The sequence below is a fragment of the Stegodyphus dumicola genome, chromosome X2 (assembly GCF_044657685.1).
Source record: "Stegodyphus dumicola isolate Sdum_Otavi_A_Nest chromosome X2, ASM4465768v1".
NCBI lineage: Eukaryota > Metazoa > Arthropoda > Arachnida > Araneae > Eresidae > Stegodyphus > Stegodyphus dumicola.
The window spans coordinates 39,575,097-39,602,525 of NC_140781.1; the positions used below are offsets into that span (position 1 = coordinate 39,575,097).

Sequence of the window (27,429 nt, forward strand, 5' to 3'; positions counted from 1 at the left end):
ATATTAATCATTGTATAAACTTGGCAAGGAAAAATTACTTTAACGTTCCTGTTTAATCAGTAAAATTGGGTGAAATAATAAATTATAATACTTTTATACTAAGATTTGCACTTAATGTCTCAGAACAGCTCATTTTTTAATTCAAAAATTGTTTTTCCAAGGAAATTTTTACCACTAATTATTTTGAATTACAGAATTTTATGTAGTGAGGGGAAATGTTCGGGAGTAAGAATGTGTCCTGAATCGAAATTAAAAATTTTAATATTTTGTAGAGATATTAGTTATTTCGAGACAGGAGACGTGAAAAATGAGCAATGCTCTTCCTGTACTCGAACCTCTAGAATACGCCCCGAGCGTTCTAAACACTACTCCACGAAGGCATGCTAAGAAGGCTGGAGAAACACCTTATAATTTTAATTATAAAAGTTTACGCAGTGAGTCCAAATTTTTGAAAATGGGAATGGATTTTTAATATGAGTGAAGAAAATATAAGCGTTTTTAAATTACTTGGTGTGTTTCTGTCATTTGTTATAGATACACGATATGGAAACTTAATTTTATTTTAAGCAACTTATTGTAAACTGGATTTTAAAAAAATCTTTCAGAACTAAATGAGCATTTGGTCAAACTGTGATAAGTAAAAACAAATACCACAACTAAATTTCTTGCCTGCTGCCAAATTTGTGTAATAATTTAAGATTTATTCAGGATCTGGTATCAGATATTAAGATTTGAAAATATTCTGTCTGTCTGGCAGCTTGATATACACTAAACGTATGCAAAGGTGTAAAATCGAAATCAGTGGACAAAAATTCTGAGTAAAAATTAAAAGTATAAATTAAAATATCTTTACGTGAAATAGCATCGTATCCTTACTACATTTTCTAATCATTCTTTCCTAGTTATTATTTAACAGCGCAATTTCCTATTAAATCTTTCTAAGGTAACACAAGCATAATGTTCTTGCTGCCAATGCTTGAAATTATTAAATCATCTAAATTAGAATAGGCGTTAGATTTTAAAATAAGAACAGCAAAAAAATTTGAAAAATAGATATTAATACATTTAAAGTAGGATATTATATATTCGAAGTACTTTTTAATAACTCTTAAAAATATTTTTATTAAAAAAAATATGTACTTATATTGAAGCTAAGAAAAATTGTTAAATATTTTATAAAGAACTTCAGAAAAATGCCATGAAACCTGTGAAAGAATAGCCTGTGAGGAAAACCTTGAGCCAGTAAACTTGAATATGTTCAACAGGTATAAATACCTATATGTTTAAAACATGTATAAATGTTAGAAATTCAGAAGTAAGCTATATTCCGTAAATTTTCAGAAGTAAGCTATATTCCGTAATTTTTCAGAAGTAAGCTATATTCCGTAATTTTGATAATACAAGAGTCCCAAATGCGTGAGGCTAAATGTGGTAAATGTTCTTTAATGGACTCGCCTTCTCTCGATTTTTAGTCCAGGTAATATCGATGGGCCTAAAGCTCTAAATTAAGATATGCGTATGCTCGGCTGTACGGCATACACAAAAACTGAATCCAGCTCTTACCTCCTTTCCTTATATTCTCTGTAAAGTGACTGTTCTATTTATGAGCAAGCAATGGTAAAATGGCTAAAGATATTAGGTTTTGTGATGCTCATAAACGGAACTCTTGAAACGTGTACCTAATAGTGTCTATATTATAATTCAATTTCGTTTTCATTGTAAATTTCATAAATAAAAAGGGTAAATGAAAGATTTAAAGATTTTTTTAGTTTTTTTCATCACAATGTTATGTCAAAGTGTGAAGTAAGTAAATGATTTTGTATTTTTTAAAAACATTTTGTTTAATCAGCAATTCAATGCATTGGATGAACATGAAAGATACCTTGTATGGTCCAAGGTGGGTTAACTTCTGTTTGTATACAGGAGTAGCAGGAAACTACACAGAAAGAAGGGTTCAAACCCTTTATTAACTCTTTAAGATTTGCAATCAGTCAACTCGAAGCTAACAAACTTCTCCTCTACTTGGGCGGTAACTGAAAGTCGAATAATTGAAAAGGAAAAGTTGAAATGTTTAACAAGTGCTAGACTAACCTACAGGGCTCAGCAAGATCCCAAACTTCAACCCCCTTCTAAGCTAGTGGCAGTAAGGCAATGCAATTAAGCCATTTGAACCAGCAATAAGCAAACGTACCTACGGCAGAGACCGGCAGCTAGAGTCCAACTCTCTTCTTTCTCCTATCGAAACTCGGCTTTTAACTACTTCCATCAATATATAAAATTTGCATGCGTTCACGCGCGCTACAACATTTAACTATTCTGGCACTGACAATTAGAGGAATGAAGGCTTATAGAAAAGTCTGAACTTAAAATTTAAAATGTTAGTTAAAATAAATATAAATCCCTACAACCTATAGGCTTTTCATTAAATATTCATTTTAAGAATGTACTTCCAGCTACAACGTGTAAGGTAAAGACTTTCATGGTGCATTAGGGACGGGATGATTCTGAAAATATAATATTTAATCTTTCGCAAAAGTTTGAACAAAAGGCCTAGGAAAGAAAATGTTAATTACACTTTATTAAGCTAAACGCAAAACAATCCGAACTTTTACAGGAAGAATTCGCGAAATTATTAGGAAATAAATTTGCTGTCTAAGGTAATATTTCAACACAAAATTTTGGTCTAAATTAGAAATTTCCTAAAGTTTTTCTTTTAACTTTAGAGAGAAATTGTAAAGCAGAAGTAGCTCATTTGATGATTAAAAACTCCGCATTGTACAAACACTTTAATATTCAACTTTCTAACTGGTCCCAAGAAAATTTTAATTTTCTAATAGAGTTTTTGCTTTGCAGGCATCATACAAAAATTAAATCTGGTATTTTCTAAGCCGTCCAACCAATTTTTCAGAACCTTTGAAATATTCATTTCTTTATAATTATGTTACATCAAACAAAATATATATGAGGAAAAGGCTGTATCTGAAGGCTACATAGAAGGTACTATAGTGAGGAAAACAATTTATCCTGTGCATGTACAAAAATGGATTAATAATTACAATAATAAGATAATAGACCGAAATAAGATAAATATTGTATAAAAATAATTGATACTTAGGCATATAAAAGCAAAATGAAAACTACTGAGGACGAACTCAAACTACTTTTAAGAGTACATACACATGTCACTTCATTTAACTGTTGAATTCGAGCTATATTGTCATACCGCGAGCATGAGTTTTTCACGTAAGATTTAACTCAATTGCTTCACATTCGAGTTTAATACATGGATAATTATATTCAAGTGAAGAAAGGGGGTCAGCAAACGGTTTCGAAAAATACATCCTGTATTGAAATTTAGTATTCGAAAAATTTATATCAGCTAATGTGTAGTTAAGGAAATCTAGCGGAATTCAGTTACAAAAAAAGTATCAGAATGTTATCTAAATGACCCGTAAAATTTCATTCCATTAGTTGATCGATTTCTAATCTTTACGTCAGCGTCAAAGGCACTTAACGAGGTTTAGGATATTTTCTTAATTTACAATTTTCCTCTCTTTCTTGTTGGTGTCTTTTTGTAAATCTCAATCCCTTTAATGGTACTCATTTGAGTTTCATGTTCTATAAAGGTAATGCTTACTTGCCTTGCTAACGACTGTTTTCAAATACCTGTTTCATCATAATAAAAAAGTAAATAAAGTAAATTCAAGGTTATATTAAGTTACGTTAGTATTGCATTTTTCATAAGCATTTGCTCGGCTATCCTATTTATGCACCTATTACTATTATTGAGCCATGTTCTTTATCTAAATTCAATCTTGCACTTTAATATCTCTTCTGCGTGTAAAGTTAAGTAATTCCTCGTTAATACCTAATTTAAGCCACCTTTCATGTAAGGGGAGTATAAGAAATTATATATATTTGTTGTATTAATGATAAGTATATTGATGCGGTGTTGAAAGTTCCTCCATTCAACTCTCACCACACTCAGTGTTTTAAGATTCTTTTCTTACAAAGTTCTCCGTTATCCAAAAGACATGCGATAATTTTCATGTAAAGCAGAATAACACAAGGCTATTCTACTTCATTATAGTTATAAGAATAGTTTGAAAAGTATTGTGAATTTTGTCCTTCACGCTATAAGCTTTCCCTTCAAAACGTGATATCTAATGCAAGAGAAAAGAGTTTTAATGGACTATTTAAAATTAATATTATTTATTTTAATATAATGTGATTATAGTTGTTCGTGAATTATTAAATAAAAACTGTTAAATAAAAACAAACTGAGAATACAATTCAAATAAATCAAAGGTATATGTTTCAGTTAAAACTTATGGTACATACGTATTATCCGGTCGACCAGTTGACTATTGCCGAACCCTGAAAGTTGTCGGAGATCTCGCCAATGTTGCGCCTCTCGTTCGTATGGAATTCTGAAGGAGCCGACGCTCTTTGTTTAATCAGTATTTGACCCACTTTGTAAAAGGGTTTTTGACGATTTCTACTATTTCGTTAAACCCTTCCATTTTAATGAAAGTTCTGTTTAGAACGCCATGAATACAAACAATTGTTGTTGGGTAATTGTTCTCAATTTTTAACTGTTTTGTCAGCCGTCTTCAGGTGACCATATCGTGTTCTCCTATTCATTATTACACGTATTTGTTATTGGTTGTATTCCGTAACTGTGAGAACAATCCACTGCTTGCCGTTCTGAGAGGGCAAATCCTTAGTTTTAGTGATTATTTTTTTTTTCAGAATGGAAGAAAAATGCAGCAATAAAACAGTTAATTTATATCTGAGTTCATAAAAACAGAAAATGTCTTATCCAGAATCAATCAAAGTTACATCAAACTAAAGTGCAGATTTTTCAATCGTCTTGCTACATAACGCTTATTCATAATAGACATTAAATTGTGTTAAACTGTTACTTTTGAGTAACTAAACTGTTACTTTTGAGTATTTTAAAAATTCAACTAAATAGCATTTAACCAAACAAGGAAAATATACTTATTTCCAAAATGTATTTGGGCACAATATTTCAGATTGGAAAAACTTCCTACTTATTTTGTAATTAAAAAAAATCTGAAGGCAGCATAAAAAAAAGAAATTAAAAAAAGTCCTTTATTTTGCACTGCTATTACAATGACGTATAAATTTATAAATTACTTGAAACAAATTTTCTTGTTTTGTTTGCGTATACTTTTAAAAGGTCATAATACTTCTTTGAAATTCAAGGTACATATTAAGCATAATTTTTTTATTTTTCCAACAGCATATATTTGATATTTCCCTCTATCTTCCTGGCGTTTATTCTCTAGTCTTAAATGATGTAAATTTCTCATCTTAAATTATAAATTTTACTGTCAGGGTTTGTCAATCAAAGATGAAAGGTTTGATAGTTTTGAAAATCAAATAGGTTTTAAAGAAGGAAGCTATTGGAGATACTGAAATGGGCTACTCAGAAATTCTTGGTTGACTAACATTTACATTTAAAGCATATATGGTACTGAATTTAAAATGCCCTGAAATAATCAATAGAAAATTGAAAGGTTTAGATTTAACTCTTAAATGCATAATTTTTAGTCAGCTTAAGTCTCAATCTTTAAATTATAGGTTACTGGCAAGTTATGTTAAATATCATATTATAAACTTTAATTTACTCTTAGCTTCAAAATAAATTTGTTGCTAATGTATAACTTAAGCCCTGAAAATATTTTAAAGCCAATGCGATAAACAGAGAAACCAAATTCAATATATCTCTTAGAAAAGGGAAGTAATTTTTATTCCAACAAGTACTATTATTATTGTTTTTCAGAAAACTCTAAAATATGAAAAATAGCAGTCACTTTTATAAAATCAAAATGCTTACTACACGTCAAATGTATCGGCCATTTTACCAGTACATGTAGACCACTCTTTATTTCTGTCTGTTGGCTAAAAGTGTTCTTAAAATATTTGTGTGTGCATTTCTTATCAGTGTCATATACATACAGCTTACAAACATTTTGCAAAACTGATTTGCAAGTTTGAAAGTTGATTTAATTTGAATTGCCACACAAAATTTCTACACTTTCACAGAATTTTAATGAATTCACAAAGTTTCAAAATGTTGCATATCTACAACAACCAGCATTTATATTTTATAGCATCTCGAAATAACCAAGGGAACAAATTTGAGTTTTAAGTGTCAACGTAACATCAGCATGGAAAAGAAATTATATGAAAGTGTTTTGGACGAGGCAACTAAAAGTGTGAATGAATCACTGAATTAAAGGAAAACGCCAAATTAGCCAGCTATGCAAATAAAAGACCCTGTTGCTCTGTTATGCATTTCTATGGAATTTTTGTTATATATTTGTTGGTGGAAAGATTCGAAAAGTTTTATTTTACTAGCGTCATAAAATGTCACGTTCTTTTCAGGAAGTAATCTCTTCGTGTCATATTCTTGACGTGAAACGATGAGAAGTCATGCTCTTTTGACATGCTTGCCGTTTTTTTCTTTGGAATGTGACATAGTTGAGCAATAAAACATCCAAACTATTATTTACTAAAAGAGCTTATTTAAATAACACTAAAGGGAAACTGCAAATCAGTAAATAACCAATACCGTCTTTTCTCTTAGAATATTACTCCCAGAAAAATAATAGATCAATTATTCCGAAAGCTACAATCTTGGGCATCAACAAAATAAAAAGACACTAAATCTTTTCTAAACTCTATTTGTATATTTTTGCGTACCGAGTCTATTTGCTATTCAAAAATAAAATCCTATCTTCAGCCCTTTTTACTGGTTTTCAAATTTCATCTAGCATTTGTCGTAAGAAAAGGAAAACATACTCTATATGCAGTGGAACATCTACTTGAGACATTTTATAATCTGCAAGCATGCACAAGAAGGTGCACTCCAGATAAAAGATTTTTTTTAAATGACTAAGTTCCTTTTTCTCTATTTTTATGTTCAACGTATTTGAAGTAAAATACTATCTTCTGTTATACTTGTAACTTAAGGGGACAAGGGGTATTCAAATTTTCAAATTTATTCTTTATTACCCCCAACTCCACAAAAACATAAAATAATGTAAGTAATAAGCACAAATGATAATTTTCAAACTGCGACGATGTTTTCTAATAATTATATTATAAGACATTGTTGCTACGGATGATTATTTTAAAGTTTTTAAAGATAATTTAGATTTGGGAAAATTCTAGGTAATTAAACTGTCCCTCGTGTTTCAATTTTTATCTCACTGTCTTCGTAATTCATTTATAGGATTATGATACTATTCATAAGAGAAATATGCATGGCTTTTAGTATCGATAAGCGTTTGCGTACATTATTGAGCTTTCCGTAAAATAATGACCATTTAAAACTTTAAAAATGTGTGTAAAATACGGCTAATTCATTTTTCATTGGGTTTTTATCTTATTTTAAAACCGATGCGCTGATGCGATTTATTAGCCATTTCATTTAAACTATTTATACAAAACATTGCAGATTTCTGATTATATTTGATGGTCTGTATGAATATAAGTCTAAAAATATAAAAATAATTGCTGTTATTTTAATTTTCAGCAAAGTATTAGCTCTGGCACTATGAAATTATATATTTATGTAAAGGCGTGCATAATACACAAAACATTTTGAAGTTTGAACAAAAGTAAGAATTTTTTTTATTTTAACCTCCCTTTGTTCCCTTAACTATAAGTAAAATAACTTAATTTAGAATAGAATTGCTTAGAATAGAATGACTTAGAATAGCAAAGAACTTAGAATCTTAAATATTAGCAAATTTGTCTCTTAATGTGCTTAATTCTTCTATTTCTGTGTCTGTTAGAAGAGTATTCTGAAGTATTTAAATGCGATGATCTTAAGTTTTAGATAAAGTTTTGCATCTATGCAGAGGATGAATTTGAGTCTTTTAATTAAACTGAAATCAGACTACATTGACATCAAGATAAATGACGTTTGATATTTTCATTGCAATATTATATTTACTTCTTCGACAAGCACTTCAAAGCATTTAAAAGGTTAATTTATCACATTTTCAAGAACTGCACAGTCCGATTCGACATATATTGTTGTGATAAATTTTCCTTACTTTCTTCTAGTTTACGTTATCATAATTTTGGTAAACTTTTTCATTCTCAATGCACATATAAGCGCTATAATGTGATACGAAGTGCATTTTCTGGAAGTACAGTAATTGTTTTGCAATAAGAATTAAATCGCATTCATATGAAAGATATTCCATGCTAAGCAGAAATTGCAATTGCATTTTCAGAAGATTGTCTTGGAAAATCAAAGTTATTGCAAGCATTCTAAAGACGCTGAGAATAACTAAAATAATGGAAATCAAAATTAAGGCTTTGGTTTCTAGGCATAGGCCTTTACGGAAGTATAGATGTAATAGCGTTTGCTATTCTTTCGCTAAAATAACAAGAAAAAAAGAAACGCTTTACTTCTGTTCTAACTCATCCATATAACATAAGCAGTGTTCAGCAGATTAATACCTCCATACGTTTTATAAAGTTCTCTAGAGAGATTAGGTTTTTTTCTTTTCTTTTTTTTGGGGGGGGGATGCAGGAGACATGAAAAATGAGCAACTCGCCGGGACTCGAACCTGGACCTTTCGAACATGCGCCGGGTATGCTACCGTTACACGACAAGGCATGCTGGAAGGAGGGAGAAAAGAACCTACATACTTCCCCTTCTAAAGGGCGACTCGGGATTAATCGCCAAATCCTGGTGGTGACAAATTATTGTCCACCAGTTTTTTTATAGTTCGGGCGCCATTGTCGAATCATTAGGTTATTTTTATGCTGGAAATGTGAAAAATGAACAATGCTCTTCCCGGGACTCGAACCTGGACCTTTCGAATACACGTCGCTGTGTGCTACAGTTACATCCCGAAAGCATGCCGAAAGGAGGGAGAAAGTACCTAATAAAATCTTAGGCGAAAGTTTGCAGAATTTGAATGAAAACTTCATTCGGTCCCTAAATTTACTTACCTTACGCATTACATCACAAAAATAACGTTTTCGAACTCGTAACGTGTAAGTCGCCTATAGAAGTGTCGATATTATGCTAATGCTTTTGAATAAATGCTGAGCAAGGTTTCTTGATCAATAAGAATAATTCCGATCTGTTTGCAAACATAGTCATCCTAATCTTTATGTGACCTACCTTCAACTAAATTCAGCTTGCGAAGAAAGAAATAATGCTTTAGTAGACATGGAAAAGCTTGGTGTTTGCGATACGCTGTTGAAGGAATAACGAAACAATATTTAGTCTGATTTAGAGTTATGGATTTCCATTTTATATAGCATTTCCTAAACTGAGAATTTCGTATACCACTTCAATAATGGGCGGACAATTCATCAATCTCTACTATCTTACAGAATTGTACCTTTAGCTACTCCGTTTGGCTCTCTAATTGAAAGCTCAAGAATTCTTATTATAAAACAAAACCCCTTTACATTTAATTTCTATGGCTAATATGTTTGTCAGTCCACATTAGAATTTATCGACTTTATGATTTTCTTGAATGATAAATGAACATGAAGCTACCAGTCACGGCCTTTAGCAAAATGTAAAACTGGTGAAACAAATTTTATATTTTGATCTAAGAGGATAACTAAAGCATGAAGAATAGAAAAGAATTATTAAACATGTAAAAATTATATCTGACAGGCTCTTTGATATTTTTATAATAAAACTTAAGTGTTTGCATCACTTTTGTGGGACATAACAGAACAATTCGAAAACATAGATTTTCCATTTTTTCTTCAAACTTAAATTTTGACGCTTCCAGTTAGTGATAATAATTCCTCTTCAACTGTCTGCATCCTTTTAAATACCCCAAATTGAGGAACTGCTTAAATATAATCATAATTTAAGTTTTAAGATACGCCTTTTTTATTTGCTGTTTCTGGATGTATATTTTTAAATATCTATCTTGTGCTTAGTTCTTGCATTACTAATTTATGACAGTAATTATTAAAAAATATATACATCATTTCTTTTTGTTAAATTTACTAGAATTGTGAAGAAAAGAAAATTTTTATTCTCCTTCGCGTTTAGAATATGACACGCTTAATTAATTAGCAATAATGGATTGTTTTGCCGTAAGAAATGCAGTACGTGCGTCTGAGGCAGCTCTCGAATATACTACAGCCTATCATTATCTTGGAAATTTTCAACCGTTCTTTAATCGGTAGGAGTTTTAATAGTTTCTAAGTGAACAGGAAGACTATATAACGAAATGTCTTTCTATTCCATTATAAGAATAAATTAACACCGATATTTAAGTTTTCTCAATCCAAAGGAGAAATTCGAAGTTGTTTTCATTTAAAAAATCATGTGAAATGGGGTGTATAAAGTCTTCTCTCGAGGTTTCATGGTAGGAGAAGTAGAACGGGAGACGTTTGGGTCTGTCCTGCGGCGGGATTCACTTTCAAAATTTGGCGGAGCTCGGCAAAATCGTGATGTCAGCTATAAGATGACTATAACACCCTTTCCAAATACACAGAAGGTAATCGCCAAGATGAAATTCGTAGACTTGGTCTGATGTTATTGTCAGACAAGTGAGACAAGTCATTTTTAACAATAACAACAGAAAATATGTACTTAACAGCGTTGGCTAGAAATCGAAATGATTTCTAACTCTGTAAGATAGAATAGCTAAAATCATGAAAGATTAATTTATTTTTGTTTTCTCTCACTCTCTCTTTTTTTAGCATTAGAGATGCTACTAGGCTTGAGCCTCTTCTTTTTTTTTCTTTTGCCTGTATTACTTATGTGCCCATGTCGCTTTTCAGATAAAAAGATGTTTCCACCAAATGTTCTAGCCATGCATTATTTTCAAAGAAACTATAAGGTATTTCTCCCGCCTTCTTAGCGAGCCTTCGTGGTGTGGTGGTCTGTACGCTCAGCGCGTAATTGAGAGGTTCGTGGTTCGATTCCCGGCGAAGGCGTTGCATATTTTTCATCTTGCCTGCTTCCAAAACAAAATACCTATGTCTCTACAAAACAATATAGCGAATGCAAAAACAATGTACAGTAAGACCCCGCTTAACGCGGGGGATACGTTCCATCAAAGTAGAGCGTAATGCGAAACAGCGCTAAACGAGGCTATCTTTACATGTAAATATTGGGGTTAGGGGAAGATGGCTAGAAAATTGGTTAGGTATTAAATTTAAAAGTATGTTTTTTTAATAAAAATAAAACCAAACATTTATTTCTTAAAGCCCAAATTAATACCACATTATTATTTCTTGCTAAAATAAAAACAAAATATAAATAACAAAACGAATATTCTTAAAAAAAAACAAATAAAATTCTAAGTCAGTCATATTTAGTTAGCCTTCCGCGTTTTCAGTGTTCTGCCTTTTTGTGACAAAAGCATCTAATGTTGTTTGCCTTTTTCTTTTGCGTTGTTCTCTTAAAAGTTCTTCATAAACGGATAGAGCATCTCTAACACCACGCCTTACTTTTGAGCTCCTGTCAAAATTCGGATCATTTTCAATGAATTGATCCATTATTTCAGTTATGGTAGACAAACTCCTTTTTACAAACGCCATCGAAAGTTCTTTTTGCTCTTCTTCTGAATCACTGCTGTCAACATTTTTGTTTTCTTCTTGTTCAGTTAATTCCTTGAGCTCATCATTAGAAAGACTAACCGCTGCTTCTTGAATTATTTCTTCGACATCTTCCACATTTACCCCTTCAAAATATGTCTGTACAATACCGCACCAAACAAGAAATACAAGTACACTCTTTCGGATATGTATTTGAAACCTATCGCTGCATAATATTTCAGGGAATCCCCGTATCCTGCGAGCGATTTCGTGGAATCCCCGGGTTGAAATAAAAGAGCGCTAAACCGAAACAGCGCTAAACGAAACAGCGTTAAGCGGGGTCTTACTGTATAGCAATACTTAATATTCCATACGAAAATTTAAAGGTATGCTGTTTTAAGAAAATTAAACATTGATATAATGAACTGAAAAATAGAAAAATGTATGGCAACATTTACCATTTTGAAATTTTTAAAATATATTACTTTAAAACATTTCGTGACTTTACTGTTAAATTGTATGTCATGTAAGGGCGAAGAAAGCGATGCTTAATAATATAGTTTCAAAAAAAAAGTTGCGTTAGTAGGAGTGAGTCCAAGAAAAGCTTGGTAAATTGCGAGCTAATAGACAACATAAAAAAAAAACCTTAACACTCTAGTGTGACATTAAAATTTGAATCAATTTACAATTATTTTTTCAAGTTCTCTCTACATCGATTCGTGATTACCTTTGACGAAAAAAACGAATAAGCACCTTTTTCCTTTTCAGTCGCAAATATTAACATGGGTTTTCTCATGTTTTTCAAAAAGTTATTCAGCTGGATGAAATAATTAACTTGCATTGCATCTCATTTTTTCATTTTGATTTAAATTTTTAATGATGCTCAGCAAAATCTCAATAAGAGAAACTGAGAAAATTTCAATAGCTATATTAATTCAATCCAGATAGAGGAACACATGAGTATCGTAATTTCCCTTCCTAATAGTGTTCCGAATGCTCTATATGTTTTTTTTTATTTATTTGTAAAGACTTTTGTGTCTTCTGAATCAAGAAACATGAAAAATTAACTAATACATCGTCAGGATTCGAACCACTGCTACCTGGATGTTTTACCACTTATCACCTAAGAATACATGTGCAGAATGAGATGGTTCATTATACAGTAGCTAAATTGTAAATCTTGGACTTACCTAGCCGTTGATGAACTTTTCAAAATCCTATAAAAATTTAAGAACTAATCTATTTATTTTCTGTTTTTTTAATTATGTGAAATAATTTAGTTTAAGAGAAGAGGAACGCCATTTCATCCCAATTTTAAAATGCCATGTAATAAAACTTTTATGTTATAGGAAAGATTAACTTTTGCTTATTCTGAGTTTACTTTTTATTTAAAAATTTAAATAATGTGTATATTTAGTCTATAAATTTTGTAACATTTGATATTGAATTAAAGAAAACATATGAGTAGATTTAAAGGCCAACTTTAATTTAAGTACTTTTTTGTTATTTATATAAGTAACTCATTTAAATTCAAAACATGCCTATAGGAATAATATCACTGAATGCACAGCGTTTTGTTACGAATAACTACACTTTTAAATTTCTTAGTTTTGAGATTTAATTTTTATAAAAAAATCTTAAGCTATTTTTTCTGTTCATATATTTTAAAGGATTCAGAGAGGTATTTCGGTAAGCGAATTTCATATCTTCGCAAAATGTTAAGTATTATCACTTGTGAAGAATATTCGTTGCAAGTAATGAAGTCAAACACATGCACAGCTATGTCTTGAATAATTAAGTCTTTACTTTGTGCAATCATTATGATTTTTTTTATGTGTGAGACGTGAAAAATGAGCAATGTCTCCACAGTGGCGCTCGAACTTAAAGGTGGTGGATGATGATTCTTCACCACCAGGATTTGGCGATTGGGTGTCCTAATCCCTAGTCACCCTTTAAAAGGGAGACTACATAACGTATTTTCTCCCTCCTTTCCAGTAATGTCTCCGTGGCATATCGGTCAGCACACTCGGCAAGTATTCGAGCGGTCCCGGTGTGGGCACTGCTCATTTTCTATGTCTCCTGCTTCAAATTACCTAATGACTCTACAGAGACGCCTGGACTGAAAGGAGGTGGTTGATAATTCTTCGCCACCAGGATTAAGCGACTGGACCCCCTAATCTCCAGTAGTTTTTTAAAAGGGAGATTATATAAGGTATTTTCTCTCTCCTTTCCGCATGCTTTCGTGGTGTAACGGTAGCACACTCGGCGAGTATTCGAGAGGGCCAGGTTCGAGTTCCGGCAAGAGCATTGCACATATTTCACGTCTCCTCCTTGAAAAATATCCCACGGACTCTATTAATAAGTGCACAAATCTTGTATTTGTGACATTACGTAACGATAAAACAATATCGCAGCAATTATTTTCTACCATTTGGCTTTGTCAGTTTGAAAGCCCATTTTAAATATAAGATTTTGATGTTCTAAATTTGGATTCTGGAGGACTAATTATTAATCTAATAGGATTGCCTTAATTGCTTAGCTTAAAGTTATTCTGGAATTAAAGTTAAATCTGCGTGCTAAGATAAGATTAGATTTTTTTTTCAATGCTATGATTTTTATATTCTTAATCTCTAAATATTTTTTTAACTTTTTGAAACGTTAAGTTTTTTTGACACGCTAAATTTTAATCTGAAGTTTTCAGATAGCACTCTTTTTTATAATTAATCTACTTACTGATTGTTGTTTTCTGCATTTAACATAACAAATAATTTTATTCAGCTTTAAAAGCGAAACATCACAACTCCAAAATGAAATCGATTTTAAAAAACAGCCAATGAAAAGATAAAAATAAATAAATCGCTACCTTTTTAATCAAGAAAATCTGTACTTTCCTGTAACCAGTGGACGCTCTTTTAAGCCACAAACCTGCGAATTCATTATAATCAATTAAGCTCTTTCTGGATGAAAAGAATTGACATTTTAGCAACTACGCAACTTTTCTGTAAGCAAATTAAGCATCAGAAAACGTAGCCCCCCCCCCAAAAAAAAATTCAAAGAATTCAGACCTAATTTAGGAGAAGAAATATTAAATGAATCTTCAAAAATCAAGTAATGGGTGTGAATTTTCTCATTTTCTAAGAGGAAAAATATAGATTCTCTTATGGTTAGAGACAGGTATTTCTTAGGAGGATGAAATGTTTTAAGGAAGAAAATCCAGGACACTTTCAGTGTTTTTCCAAGATACTTTCAATAGGTAAATTTCAATATAAGGAAATTGCCGCCCAGACAGTGTTGTGGTTAGGGGAGCCGACCGCGACACCAAAGGGCCCGGGTTCGAGTCTCGGGGAAGGCATGGTTTTATTTTTCCATCCCCTCATAGGAGGCAAAGGGTACCCACCTATTAGATGCATCTATAATAAAGTGGCCACCCCTTCTGACCTTAACAGTGGCCAACGTCTGTGGACGGTTTGGCCCGCCATTGGAAAAAAAAAGCATATTAAGAAATTTGTACATTATATAGCCTTGCGGGGTAAATCACATTTGGTACGAAGGAATTAAAGCAAACGTTCAGTCAAGAGATGCAATCAAAGTATTGAATATATCTCGCGATAGATTTGTTTAGTGGTTAGGTTCAAAGGATTCAAACACTGGTTCGCTACTTCAGGTAGGCTATAATTAACCAGATAAATAGCTATAGATTGAATTAATAAATATTGTATTTTAATGTTTATTACAGGTTCATCGAACTGAAAACATTTAAGGAAGCTGTTATGTCGAACCGGGTGAATCCAACAGCTCTGTCTGTTGTCAATAAGCGGGTAATATGATGGCTGATTAAACACATTACCTGACATAATACAGCCATCTGTGTAAAAACACTACTCATGTTTCACGCCCTTGTCCTCTTTCTGTAAATTAATGATTCTTCAGTTTGCGTAGCCACTCATTTTAGGAGCTTGGATGTTTTACAAGCCAGAACATAATCCTGTAAATAGTAATGAATTCAGGAGCGTCCGGATCAGTTCTTGAATCTGCGCTAAGTAATGTATAAATTTCAGTTGAAACAACTCTTGCAGTCCCTGATATTACTCTCCTTCCGTTCCGCCTGTTTGAATTAAAGTTCACCCAGCCAGTTTCTGCTTTAAATCCTGGTACCTTTTCCTTATTCTTGTCAGCTTTGCCCTTTACATATGTATGCAATTTTAATTAAAATTTAAGAAAATGCAGCAGGCGTTCAGACAAACTATGAGGCAGCTTAGTAGGAATGAGTGCTAAGCTGCATGATTTCATGCTAACGTTTTGTACCTGCGCTCACCTTAGCAATATATTTAAATAACGCCAGAGGATAAGAATTTGTATGGTGCATATAACGATAAATTTGTTTTAAAGTACTAGTGGCAAACCAAAATTCGGCAAGGTTTTAAATTTCCTTAATCGTCTCTTCGACTGAATTCAAAATCTGTATGCAGGAAGGAGCAAGGGGTAATAGCTTTTTTGTTACCGTTCTACAAAGGGTTAGAGTTCAATAAATTTTTCGATTGATTTTACTTGTCGTTATAGTATAATGCTATACAGTTGTTAAACATTTAGTCGGTTTTACTTACTCTTACTCTTCTATTCTACTTTCTATTTCAAGTTATTAGTGTGTACTTGTGAACTGTTAGCAACAAGAACGTGCAAACTGTTAATAGTAGCATTATAAAAAAAAATCATGTTATATATCTTTACGGTGTTACTGGATGAAAGTCTAACTAGTAAAGAGGGAGATCCAGACTTTGAATCCTGGCGAGGGCGTTATATGCTTTTCATATTTCTTGCTTCGAAAATCATAGATTGTACAAAATGTAAGCTGTATAATGATTGATAAAGTCCTTATAACTTAACATTCTCGCGAGAAAACGTCTTCCTTTATAATAAAAAATACATACAGTATTAATAAATCAGTTCCTTATTACATCTAAATAGTAAATGATGATGTATGCGTCATTTATATGCATAAAATATGTAATATGAAAAGTAATTTTTCTCCAGTGATGGAAAGCAGACATTCGGATAATAAAGTTTCAAGTAATTTTATCTATATATCATTCTCCTTCTCAAGAATTCCATATTTATCTGCCAATAAGTTTCATAAAAGGAATTTCTTAACATCAATAAATCCAATTTGTATCTGCTATGTGGCCCATAAACTTTTCGTCTCGTCAATACTGATATCTGTCTTTCTCTTTTACTAACGAAGATTGACTTTTAAATGAGTATTTCTATTGTCTGCGCTGGCTTTGCGTATTTCTGAAAGTTTTTAAGTTTTAAAGCAATAATATTTATTGAATTTAGAAATAAAAGGAAAAATTTAATTTGCAAAAGCGGAAGTTTGAAAGCAATGGGGAGGGAGGATATGGCAATTTTTTAACAAAGCAAAAAACGCTTACATAAAATGTCCAGACAGTTGTTTGAGTAATATTGGGCAAATTCTTATCTGAATTATTTCGGAATTTTATTTGAGCTACTAAATAACGAGAGACGTTGCCTTCATTAATAAACAAAATATTACTTATTATTATTTTCATATTAAATTGAATATCCAAATTCTATGAAACCGCTGTCAGTTTCCCGTATTTTCAATATAAAATCTCTTAAAAATAAGTTCAGATTACTTTCTCGAAGCTGCACACAGCATAGTTCAGTTGTTATCATTCTCTGGCAGGAGTTACACAGGCCGATGTAGCACAAACGTTTTGGTACACTTTTCACGAGCAGATTTCTCAATCAAAAACTGAAATAAATGTAAGATTCAAAATTAATTTATCATTTACAGTACAGAATCTTTATGCCCTTTCCTCTCCACCCGCCAAAATTGTGCAACTACTAGCTTGGAAAATGGATAACATTGAATAAAACGGTTTGAAAATGGTATATATAACATAATTTAGTGCTTTATTTATAAATAAAATCCCTTCATTACCAGAAGGAATGAGATTTCTAAATTTATCTAATATTCTATAAGGCATCCAAGGTCCAAAAAAATGAATATAAACCTCTAAAATTAAGAAAATAAATAAATAAATAACATTTTCGATACCTTTTTGAGTAATATGATATGAACAGTAATTTTCAAGATGGTATACTTCTGCGAAAGTAATGACCAAATAATTGTTACGTTGAATGAGAAAAAATTACATTAATTTCCTTACGACCTAAATTGATTCTGAATTTTCCCGTTTAGAAAGAATCTCAGTAATGATATAAAAAATGAAATCTGGTATGCAAACGAATAGCTTATTCTTTGTCGTTATAAATATCTGCTAACGCATGTTTGATGTTATTAAAATATTTGATGCGAAGTCTATGACATCGTAAAGGGAAAGTCTAAATTTTGAAACACTTGCAAACAGCAATTTTCTGATTAATAAATTACACTCAAAGCGTAAAAATGATAAACAAATGCTCTAAGAAAATATTTAAAATGAACGTTACGTTATGTTATGAGTAAAAGCATTTTTAAAAAAATAAAATATCAAGAGCTAAATTAGTATTCACTCTAACTGACCTTAAGCTTAACTTTGTAAACGAAATATGCGAACGTGAAATGGAAGGTATTCCCACAGGATTCTCACGGTCATGCCAATTTCCACAGCAGCCTACCGATTATAGTAGAACGATCTGCCTCTAAATTATGAATTACTCTTGCCCAGCCCAAAACACCAGGAGTTAAATTAATATAAAAGCATCAGTTCAAACAAATTATAGGGCTATATTTACTGGCACCTAAAGTAAATGGTGCGATGGATAGTTTGATGGTGCACTTAAATTTCCTCTGGTTGCAGGTGTGATAAAACCATTTACTCTGAGGTTTAATTTTCGTTATTGGTGCTACCCTTTTGTCACAGTTTAATTAAATTTTATTGAGAATTACAAAACTTGTTTCTAGATTTCCCGTGGTGGTTTGCAGTTTTTAACGTTTCAACGTGATGGCAGACATCATTCCTACACAGAACGTTGATTATATATCGGTAACTGACCATCAAATGAATTTTTATTGTTTCAGTACTGATCAATACGTTGCTGATTTTTAAATAAAATGTAGGAAATCCCAACGAAACTGTAGTTCTTCGTTAGTTATTAAACGCTATGTTGAACTAAAGTTTATAATTTACATGAAAATATTAAAATTAATACACTTGACAAGGTTCTGATGGTGATAATTTGAATCTTACCTAACCTTGGACTAATCGACACCTTACCTAACCTTGGATTTGACCTTGATCTGTCTAGGTGGGGCTTTAGATTTTCCCATTGTATTGGGGTGGGAATGTCAAAGCTATGTCCCGCTTCGTTGACGCCTCACCATTCTCTATGAATTATACCTTTAATACTATGCCAGTGCAAAATCTGATGTTCACTGAGACTCTTTATTCGCAGATAGATGGCTAAACTATGTATGTGTTACTGAAGCTGTGGTCAGCTTCTGATAAGTTTTTCTTGAAGTGATAATTTGAATCTAAAAGATTTTTGACCTCATCTTGTGTTTGGCTGTAACATATCCAGATTTTCCTTATTAAATTCCTGGTATATTCTGGTACTATACAAATATGGTACTATTCTGGAGAGACTGACAGACAATTTAACATTTATAGAAAATCTTTATTTAAAGAAGTACCACTTTACTATTACCTGCGGCAGGCTTGTTAAAAGGGAAGGATGGGCAGTTAAGGCGGTATTGTTCGGGATCTCAGCCCCAAATGGGCACTTGTCATTTTTTCACAAACCAAATCAGTACAAATAGTTAGGGAGCATGTCTTCTCGTCTACTGCGTTGTACAAAGCTACTTATTAAGTGCTCGTTTGCTTCTAGGAAGAACTTATATGCTCTCTTTCCAGTAGTATTGGCTTCCCAGTAATGCTGCCGTCTTTTCAACTTATTTTTATCCTTTGATTTTAAATGCGAGAGCAGAAACAGCAGTCTTATTAGGATCGGTTGGCTGTTTTAAGCAGTGGCATTGGTTACCTCATTACCTGTTATTCTGCGTGCAAATATTGCTATTCTGGTAGGGCAGAATCCTACTAGAATTTGGGTTTGAGATTTGTTGTCATAGCAAACAGAAACTATGACTCGAACTACAAGATTTTTGCATCGTCTGCCTTGAATGGTTTATAGACTAGCAGAGCCCGCAAATTCGCTTTAAACTGGCCATTCAGGTAAATGTAGTAAAATGTTATCTTTAAAGCAATCAGCCAGGAAAACTGAGTTATGATGATTTAATTATTTTTCAGAGTCTGTGAAGTTTATATCACCATTCACTGCACAATCCCCGCTGTCGATTCCATACTCGGTTTGGATCATCCATTTAGTGCATTTCTATCAGGATCTCTAAAGCCATTGACAGGTTACAAGCAATAGTTATACTAAACCTGTCAGGTGGCGAGACATTTGTGGAATGCTGGATTCCTACTCCGTATGAATATATTATGTTTTGAGCCGGATTGTGCATTTTCTTCAAGTCTCAGTACATAAACAATGGGTGAGGTGGAATTGGAGCAGTCCTGACATTTATATTAAACAAGAAATTTAAAGTCACTGAGTTAAAAATTAAACTTTCAACTAAATTTTAACATAAAAATCAAACTGAGAATAATATCTGCATGGTCATAATAAACAACTTGACTTTTTTATGAAACATTTATAGCTAATTTCAGGAAGAAAACGATGATTTTTTATAGTATGTATTTTATGTGATAATAAATTCGTCTAAGGAATTATAAATTATAAATTTATATGTATTCTTATAAAAAATCTGTGCTTTCAGCAGAACTTCAAATACATTTGTGAGGATTTATTTAATTTACTTAACAGTTATTTTAAATTTAAGCAGCTTTTCTATCGCTCTTGTTTTCAACTCACACTTTCTCGCCAGAATGCAGATTGTCGAACGCGCATGTATTCAAATGAGGTAGAAAGAAGTTAGTATTTAAGGAAAGGTGTTGGAAGGTGAAAGGCGCGTGTTCTGCCTGCCTGAAGACCATGTTTCAAACGTTTGATTCTTTGGCGATTAGAATTCTCTGGAATTCAGGTGCTCTTACCATTAAGCTTGTTTACGCCGACTTTCGAGTTGCAACCAGCTTGCTCGATAGTAAACCTGTGAAGCCTTTAGGCTGTACTTATCTTCATTACTTTTACATTATTCATTACTTTTTGAGTTAACGCAAAAGTGTTGGCTTTTGTAAGCACTAGCTGGTGCCAACTGGAAACTTTAGTTGAGTTAATAAATGGTTCTTTACACCCTTCTTCTGACTTTGTATTACTTTAAGGACTTGGTGATAATTCATCAAACAACTTTCAGCGTCGAATGCATTTTATGATAGCCAAGCATACAAGACGTTACACATTAATTTATTAGCTACAAAACTAGCAACCATAAGAGTAAATACTATTTAGCCTCAAGAAACTGTTGTACACACAAAATGGAAATCGGGTAAAGCCTTCCAGTTCTGAGTCTAATTTTAGGTCCTTAAAAATTTTAATGGGCCATAGAATGATTTAAATTCGTGCTCTTTATACCTGGATAAAATATGAACTGTTTTTATTGCATGATATGACTTGGACCATATACAATTACACAGTATGGAACGTAAAATAAAATTCTTTATTTTACTCTTAATCAATTCCTCATTGAATCCGTATACTTAAAAAAAATCATTTTCGGTGAATGTTTTAACTCGATAGAATGCTTTTAAGAAAGAAGAACCCATTATACGTTAGAGAACTACCCGAAAAGCAATGATATCTTTTTTTTTAATTTAAAATTTAGTATTAACCTACCATTTGACCATGAACCATACTAATTAAACAGGTTATAATCAACTACAAAAATGTATTCTCCCAACATAAATGCTGGCTTTAAAAACAAAACCTTGCTCTGTGTAATGCTGAAATGTCTTCTGTTGGTGAAAAATATCAATTAAATCATAAAATGTTCCGTTTATAGAAAACAAAGAAGGGTGCAAAAAATATCCTCCTTGAAAATAATGCAGCAGAAACGAAAGAAGCCTGTTTTTCCCAACTTTGGGAAAATATTCATTTCGTAGCAGGAAGCACTGTGCTTAACAAATACTTTTAAAATTTATAAAAGGCTATCTCAAGAATTGGAAGTATTTTCAAAAGACGTGTATCCAGTTTTCTTAATTTCTGCTGCCATTCATGGTTAAAATAAAGATAGACCAAATGTTTTTGTGTCATTACAGAGAATTTCTTTTATACTTCATTAATGAGGATTCTTTTTGGTTCATTAGTGAAATTACTGGAAATAAGAAACTGCATTTTTCTGAACCGTTAAAAATAACAATATGGCCTACCATAGGCATACGCCGTATTTGCATTTTATATAATATTATTGCGCTGCTTTTCTTTTATTCATATGAGTTACTGTCTAAAAATTTATCATATATTCTTAATGAGTATGTGAGGCTAACTAAGAGTAAGGAGTAAAAAGAGAAATAGAGAAAATTTAAAAAATACTATCTTACGCTATCTTTTGCATTGGTTATAAATTTCCAGAACTAATTGGGTTTTATTTATTTATTTTTTATGTATTCAATTATTTATTTTAGTAAATTGAACAGAAGTTATGACATGTAGGTTTTGTAATATAAAACGATACATCTCATGTTATAAAGATAATTAAATGAATTCTGAATATATGTCATGTTATCGTGTGCTTTATAAAAATATTATTGCCTCATGTTTCTGTATTTCAATCTTCTGTCAAATGTTACTGTACTGTATCAGTTCTATCAGTAAGAACTAAGGTTAAAACCTATTATTGTAAACCATATATTTTTTTTCATTAGCATTCGCATTACTTTATTGTTTATCTCTTAAAAAATTCAAGCATTACAAAAAATTAACAAAATATTATTGCAATCAGTTGTTTGATAGATATCATTACCTGAATGAAAAACGACCATTGCTGGTACATACAGTATGATTCATTGCAAGGAGCCATCCTTGATCATGACGATGATAGGATTATGAGGCATACGTCCAGATAGGGACAAAATAATGCGAATACGTATGTAATAAGAGAAAATCTTTATTAGTGGGGGGGCGGGAATACCCATTGACTGAGATATACATTGTATACTGTGTGGGACGGGTGCGCAAAAGTCTTGCATAACATTTAAGGTAATGGAAGGCTATTTCTCCTGTAGAACAAGCTAATTCTGTAAGTGTAACTACAAGCGACTTCGAGCAAAAAGTTTCAACTTTAAGTATCCCCATAAACGTTCACTTGGTCAGGTAATTGAGGAATCCAGACGATATGTCGTACTTCCTCATCATGCCCTTACAGCCAGGTTCGAATGCACCTAGCAGAGCGGATAAGAGCGTTGTCGTGTTGAAAAAAATGGTCGTTCTCTCAGGAATAAAGGGTGGACGAAAGGATGGACATGACACAGCAAGATGCTCTATTAGCGATCGGCTTTGATCTTTCCATGACTTATAACACGCAGGCCAAGATCACACTAAGATACCACACCCCATATCATCTAAGAGCCACTTCCATGCGTCATAGTTAGCAAGAGGCCGACAAGAGTAAGTATTCTCTGGGTGTTCTGTGACAAAACGACAGTGGTATAAAATAAAACGAATGCTAACTCATTAGACCAGATGACTTATTACCTCTGCTGTGAGACTCAGTTTTGGAAACCTCTGCACCATTGATGTCGCTTGAAAGCTTCACGTAATGTAACCAACCACTTGCGAATTGTCATTGTTATAAATATTCGCAGCAAGGAGTTCCTTTCTAACAATTTTGGTTGAAACTGAGTCCTGGAAATACGTTTCCATTTCGGGTGTTATGTGGGATAACGACTGCTTGTGCTTTCAGCACACTCGCTTCAACACCCGTCTGTGATTGTAAGTCAGATTTTGTCTTTCATCCACTATTGTGCGTCGAAGACGCCATTTTGCTATCTTTCTTATTCTCTGTCATAGTAGTTCATATATTAGTCCTTGCACTTCCACAGCGTTTTCCTGCTTCCTTAACCGAGACTCAAGCTAAAAGGGCTCTAGCAATTCTCCTCCTTCGGAAGACTTTTAGGTCTGGTATTTCAGGGTCTCTTTTAAAGTACGGTCGGAGCATGCAACATCTATGATAGCTTTGAGAAAGGATTCTTTCGTCTTGGCAATCGCTACGTGGTAGGCGTCTGTGGCTGTACTGCAGTTGTGAAGTGCAGAATTTAACTGCAGTTGGATAATATACTGTACACTTTTCGCAAGTGTTAGTATTATTTCGGACCCCATCTGTAGCAAATAAGACGTTAGAATTATATCTGTTGCACACAGTGAAGCAACAAGTAAAATGATAAGCATTATTTTAAAAAATATATATTTGATTCTTAAAAAGTTTTCATAAAATAATAAATGAACTAAAAATGAATAATTTATCATATAGTTTAATAGGAACAAGATATTGAATAACTGTCTTTACAAAATTTCTTCACACTTTTATATCACAAATGAAAAAGGGTGATGCACCTTTCATAAACTTATAAAAGGAATAACTTATATTTTTTACAATGAAATTCTTTCATTAGATTTCGTTGCGAAATGCAATATATCATTTTAACATTAAATTTAAAAAAAAAATAAGAAAACATTATATCACAAAATTCAGCGATAAAAATTAGAATCTTTGCAAAGAACAGTGATTTGGTTAGGCTCAACAAACAGTGGAAACCGCGCGATAGTTATCTGCCTTTATGGATTACTTTCTAAGTTAAACTCCCTCGTATTCATGGTACACATGAAGAAAATCACAAAAACTAGCTGTGCAGCCATCTCGTTCGCTTAGGATGGAATCCTGATCAAACTTCCAGTATTTAGTATTCTTAACCTCTTGGTCATTGCTGAAATACGGTGATTTTGATAATGGTTTTACACATTGGCCCTAATCCTAGGTAAATCAAGGAATATAATCGGTTTTCAGCTAAAAATAAAAATAATTAATTAATTATTTTATTTTGCAGCAAGCGTTATCGCGATGTTAGTAAATTACCTTATACAGTATTATTTTTCTGGTATGGCAGATTTTAAAATGTTACATGTTATGTTCAACTATTAAACAATTAAAAATACAATCTGTGCTTGTTTAACATGTTGCCAACATCTGTAAATGATTGTTTCTTTTGACAAACATTGCTTCAAATCCACGTCTAAATTAGCTAAAAATACAACTGTAACGTAATACAATTCCTATGCATATGCACTGCTTTTCAGTGTAATTGCGCTTTCTAGAAGTAGTAAATAAACAGAACTAAAGTTTTGCATACATTTGGATAGCTGTACGTTATTTATGTTTTACGTCACTTGCAACAAACGTGGAAACTCTTTGAAGCTTTTATACAATGTCATACAGAAGGCACTGTGAAGTTATGGACACATTCTGAAGCATACAAAAAACGTTCCCAAAGAGACGGTCAAATATAATTGATCTGTTTATGGCAGTTAGCTTAACAGTTGCCTGAAACGGTAGCGACTATCTGCACGGGACAACATTGCTACGATTGATAGTAGGCTTTAATGCCTATCTTCCTTTGATTTCCACTGAGTCTATTGTTTTGCTGAATTATTCACAGTGGTGCAGAGAGAAGAAATTCTGAAGAGTTTTTATTTATCTGCATTACTTTCAATATTCTGATAATATTCATGCATTTATCTTGAAGTACGAGTAGTGCCCGTATCTGGAAGTGAGAGTGTTATTACCACATTTTCCCTGTGTAATTAAATAACCGCTTTTAAATACTCGATTCGGACGTTTTTAAATACTCGACAAATTCCCATTTCCCATCAATAATGCGTAACCTTAATTTACTCACTTCTAACAGGTGACAGCTGAGATCAGATCCGGACAACCGGACGGTTTACATAGACTAGTCGGGTATCGTCCGGATCCCGCAACTATCTGAAGCTACACTCCGAAAACAATACAAGGGCAAAGTACATGGCCATACAAGGGCAAAATATAGATTTTTCTGCATGCGAAGTTAAACGTTTTCCTGGCTACATCGCATGTTAGCACATTGCTACACATACTTCCTACAATAAACATTTCAAACAGTGTTTCAAACCCGTTAGTCTTACACAGTTCACCAAATGTGTCCCCTATCACATATTTTCTAGAATATCATTGCTGATACTTTAGGCCTTATAATTTAAATAGCAATACGCGATGAGTTCTTAATACGAATATATGAAATTAGACTCTATATCCTTCAAGTTGAAACTTAACACTTAACTCAGATACGTCCTTGTGAATTTATTTCTTATTTTGACGCTCACAGTAGTTATACGGACTACTACATTTCGTCATAATTTCTCATTAAATCATTTTGTAGTCGATAAAATTTATAACTTATTACTGTATTATACGCACGTTAGTCACTAGAGTGAATCTGCCTTATGTTAAAGCAGCAATTGTAGGTAGGCAGTTCCAGTAGTTTTTCAAGTATATTGAATGCAGTTGAAGCTATATTCAGTATATTTGACCAAAAACGGTAAATTATCAAATTACCGAGAATTACTTCGCGGGTGAAAGAGGAAACTGGACGATCTAGTTTTTAGCTTTCAACTGTAACGTTTTTCTACATGTGAAAAAGACAAAAATACCTTCCAGATTTGTGTAACTCGGATTGGTGCCTAATTCATCCTTTAACTAAATCTTTAACTTCCTCCTCTCTTTTGATACAGCCTTTGGATATTGTCGCATTGTCCTAACTGTCCAATGCAACACCGTTCGTTGGTATAGTTCCATTAGCTCTTCTGAAAGACTAAGAGCTTCAGATTATTTTATGGAAAGTCCTCTGGGGAATTACTTACTAACGCAATTTCAAGCGAAACTCTTCTTTTCACCTTGCAAGTTAGAATTAGTTTCTTTTGCAATAGTGTCAATTACTTCTTATCTAGACTTTACTCCATTACTACTGTGTACTTCAACTTAGTTTGAAACAATGTCCGTATCAGTGATGCAGTATATAGATTGAGGAAACTTGCGAATGAAATTTTGTTTAAGTGTTATTCTATGGATGACAACGTATACTGAGCCAGTACTGCTATAAATAGCTAGACATTTAATTTTAATTTACTAGAAAAATGCAAAATGGCTTAGGTGGATTATTTAAATTTAGGCAAAGCACATGTAGTTTGTCTTCCAGACCGCTATTCCACGTTTGAACTAGAATATTTATCATGAGAAATAAAACTTGTAGGAGAACTTATAAGCAAACTTATATCCTATATTTCAATTTGTGGATTATATTCAGCTGTTTCGTTACATATAAAATCACGAATGAAACTTCCAGCGTCGAACTATATTAAAGACTTGGCTATTACTGAAAGTGTGCTTAAAGAAGACAGCTAGATAAATAGATATAATTCATTTATAAATGCTCCTGAGCTGAGGTTCAGTAGGTAAAATTCAAATTTAAATACTTCATAAAGTGGATTAAAATAGACTGGTCTGAAATCAAATGTACAAATAAAATAGTGAAATAATTATACATTTCTCTATTAAAAATGATGGAAAAATATTAGATTGGTGATAAATCTTTTAAAGAGTAAGACAGCTTTTATACATTTTATAACTCATAATCTTTGGGAGAAGAAACGCACTCTGAATAATCATATGCATGGATATTTAGGTAATTAAAATGTGCAGTGTTAACTTCGTAGCACTAATTTTGTTTCAAATTATGTCACCTGGATTTTTTGGAAAACAAAATCAGAGATTGGTTTCAACGAATGTTGTACTGCTTTGGAGGTTACTAAATTTATTTATAAAAGTATTTCATCAATCGATGGTTT

The 27,429-nt window shown here is 32.5% G+C and overlaps 1 protein-coding gene across 3 annotated transcripts in view; it reads right to left on the reverse strand.

The window, feature by feature from the left end:
• The window catches only part of LOC118186652 (BAI1-associated protein 3-like), a 600,433-nt gene that overhangs the window by 561,755 nt on the left and 11,249 nt on the right, over positions 1-27,429 (reverse strand). For 2 of the 3 annotated variants that reach the window (XM_085808772.1, XM_085808771.1), the window contains exon 2: positions 17,229-17,347. The exons of the other annotated variant lie outside the window; for it this stretch is intronic. In XM_085808772.1, the coding sequence (XP_085664898.1) occupies positions 17,229-17,251 (23 nt within the window). In that variant the 5' untranslated portion in view covers positions 17,252-17,347. The remainder of the gene's footprint in view (positions 1-17,228; positions 17,348-27,429) is intronic. 3 annotated transcript variants of the gene reach the window in all.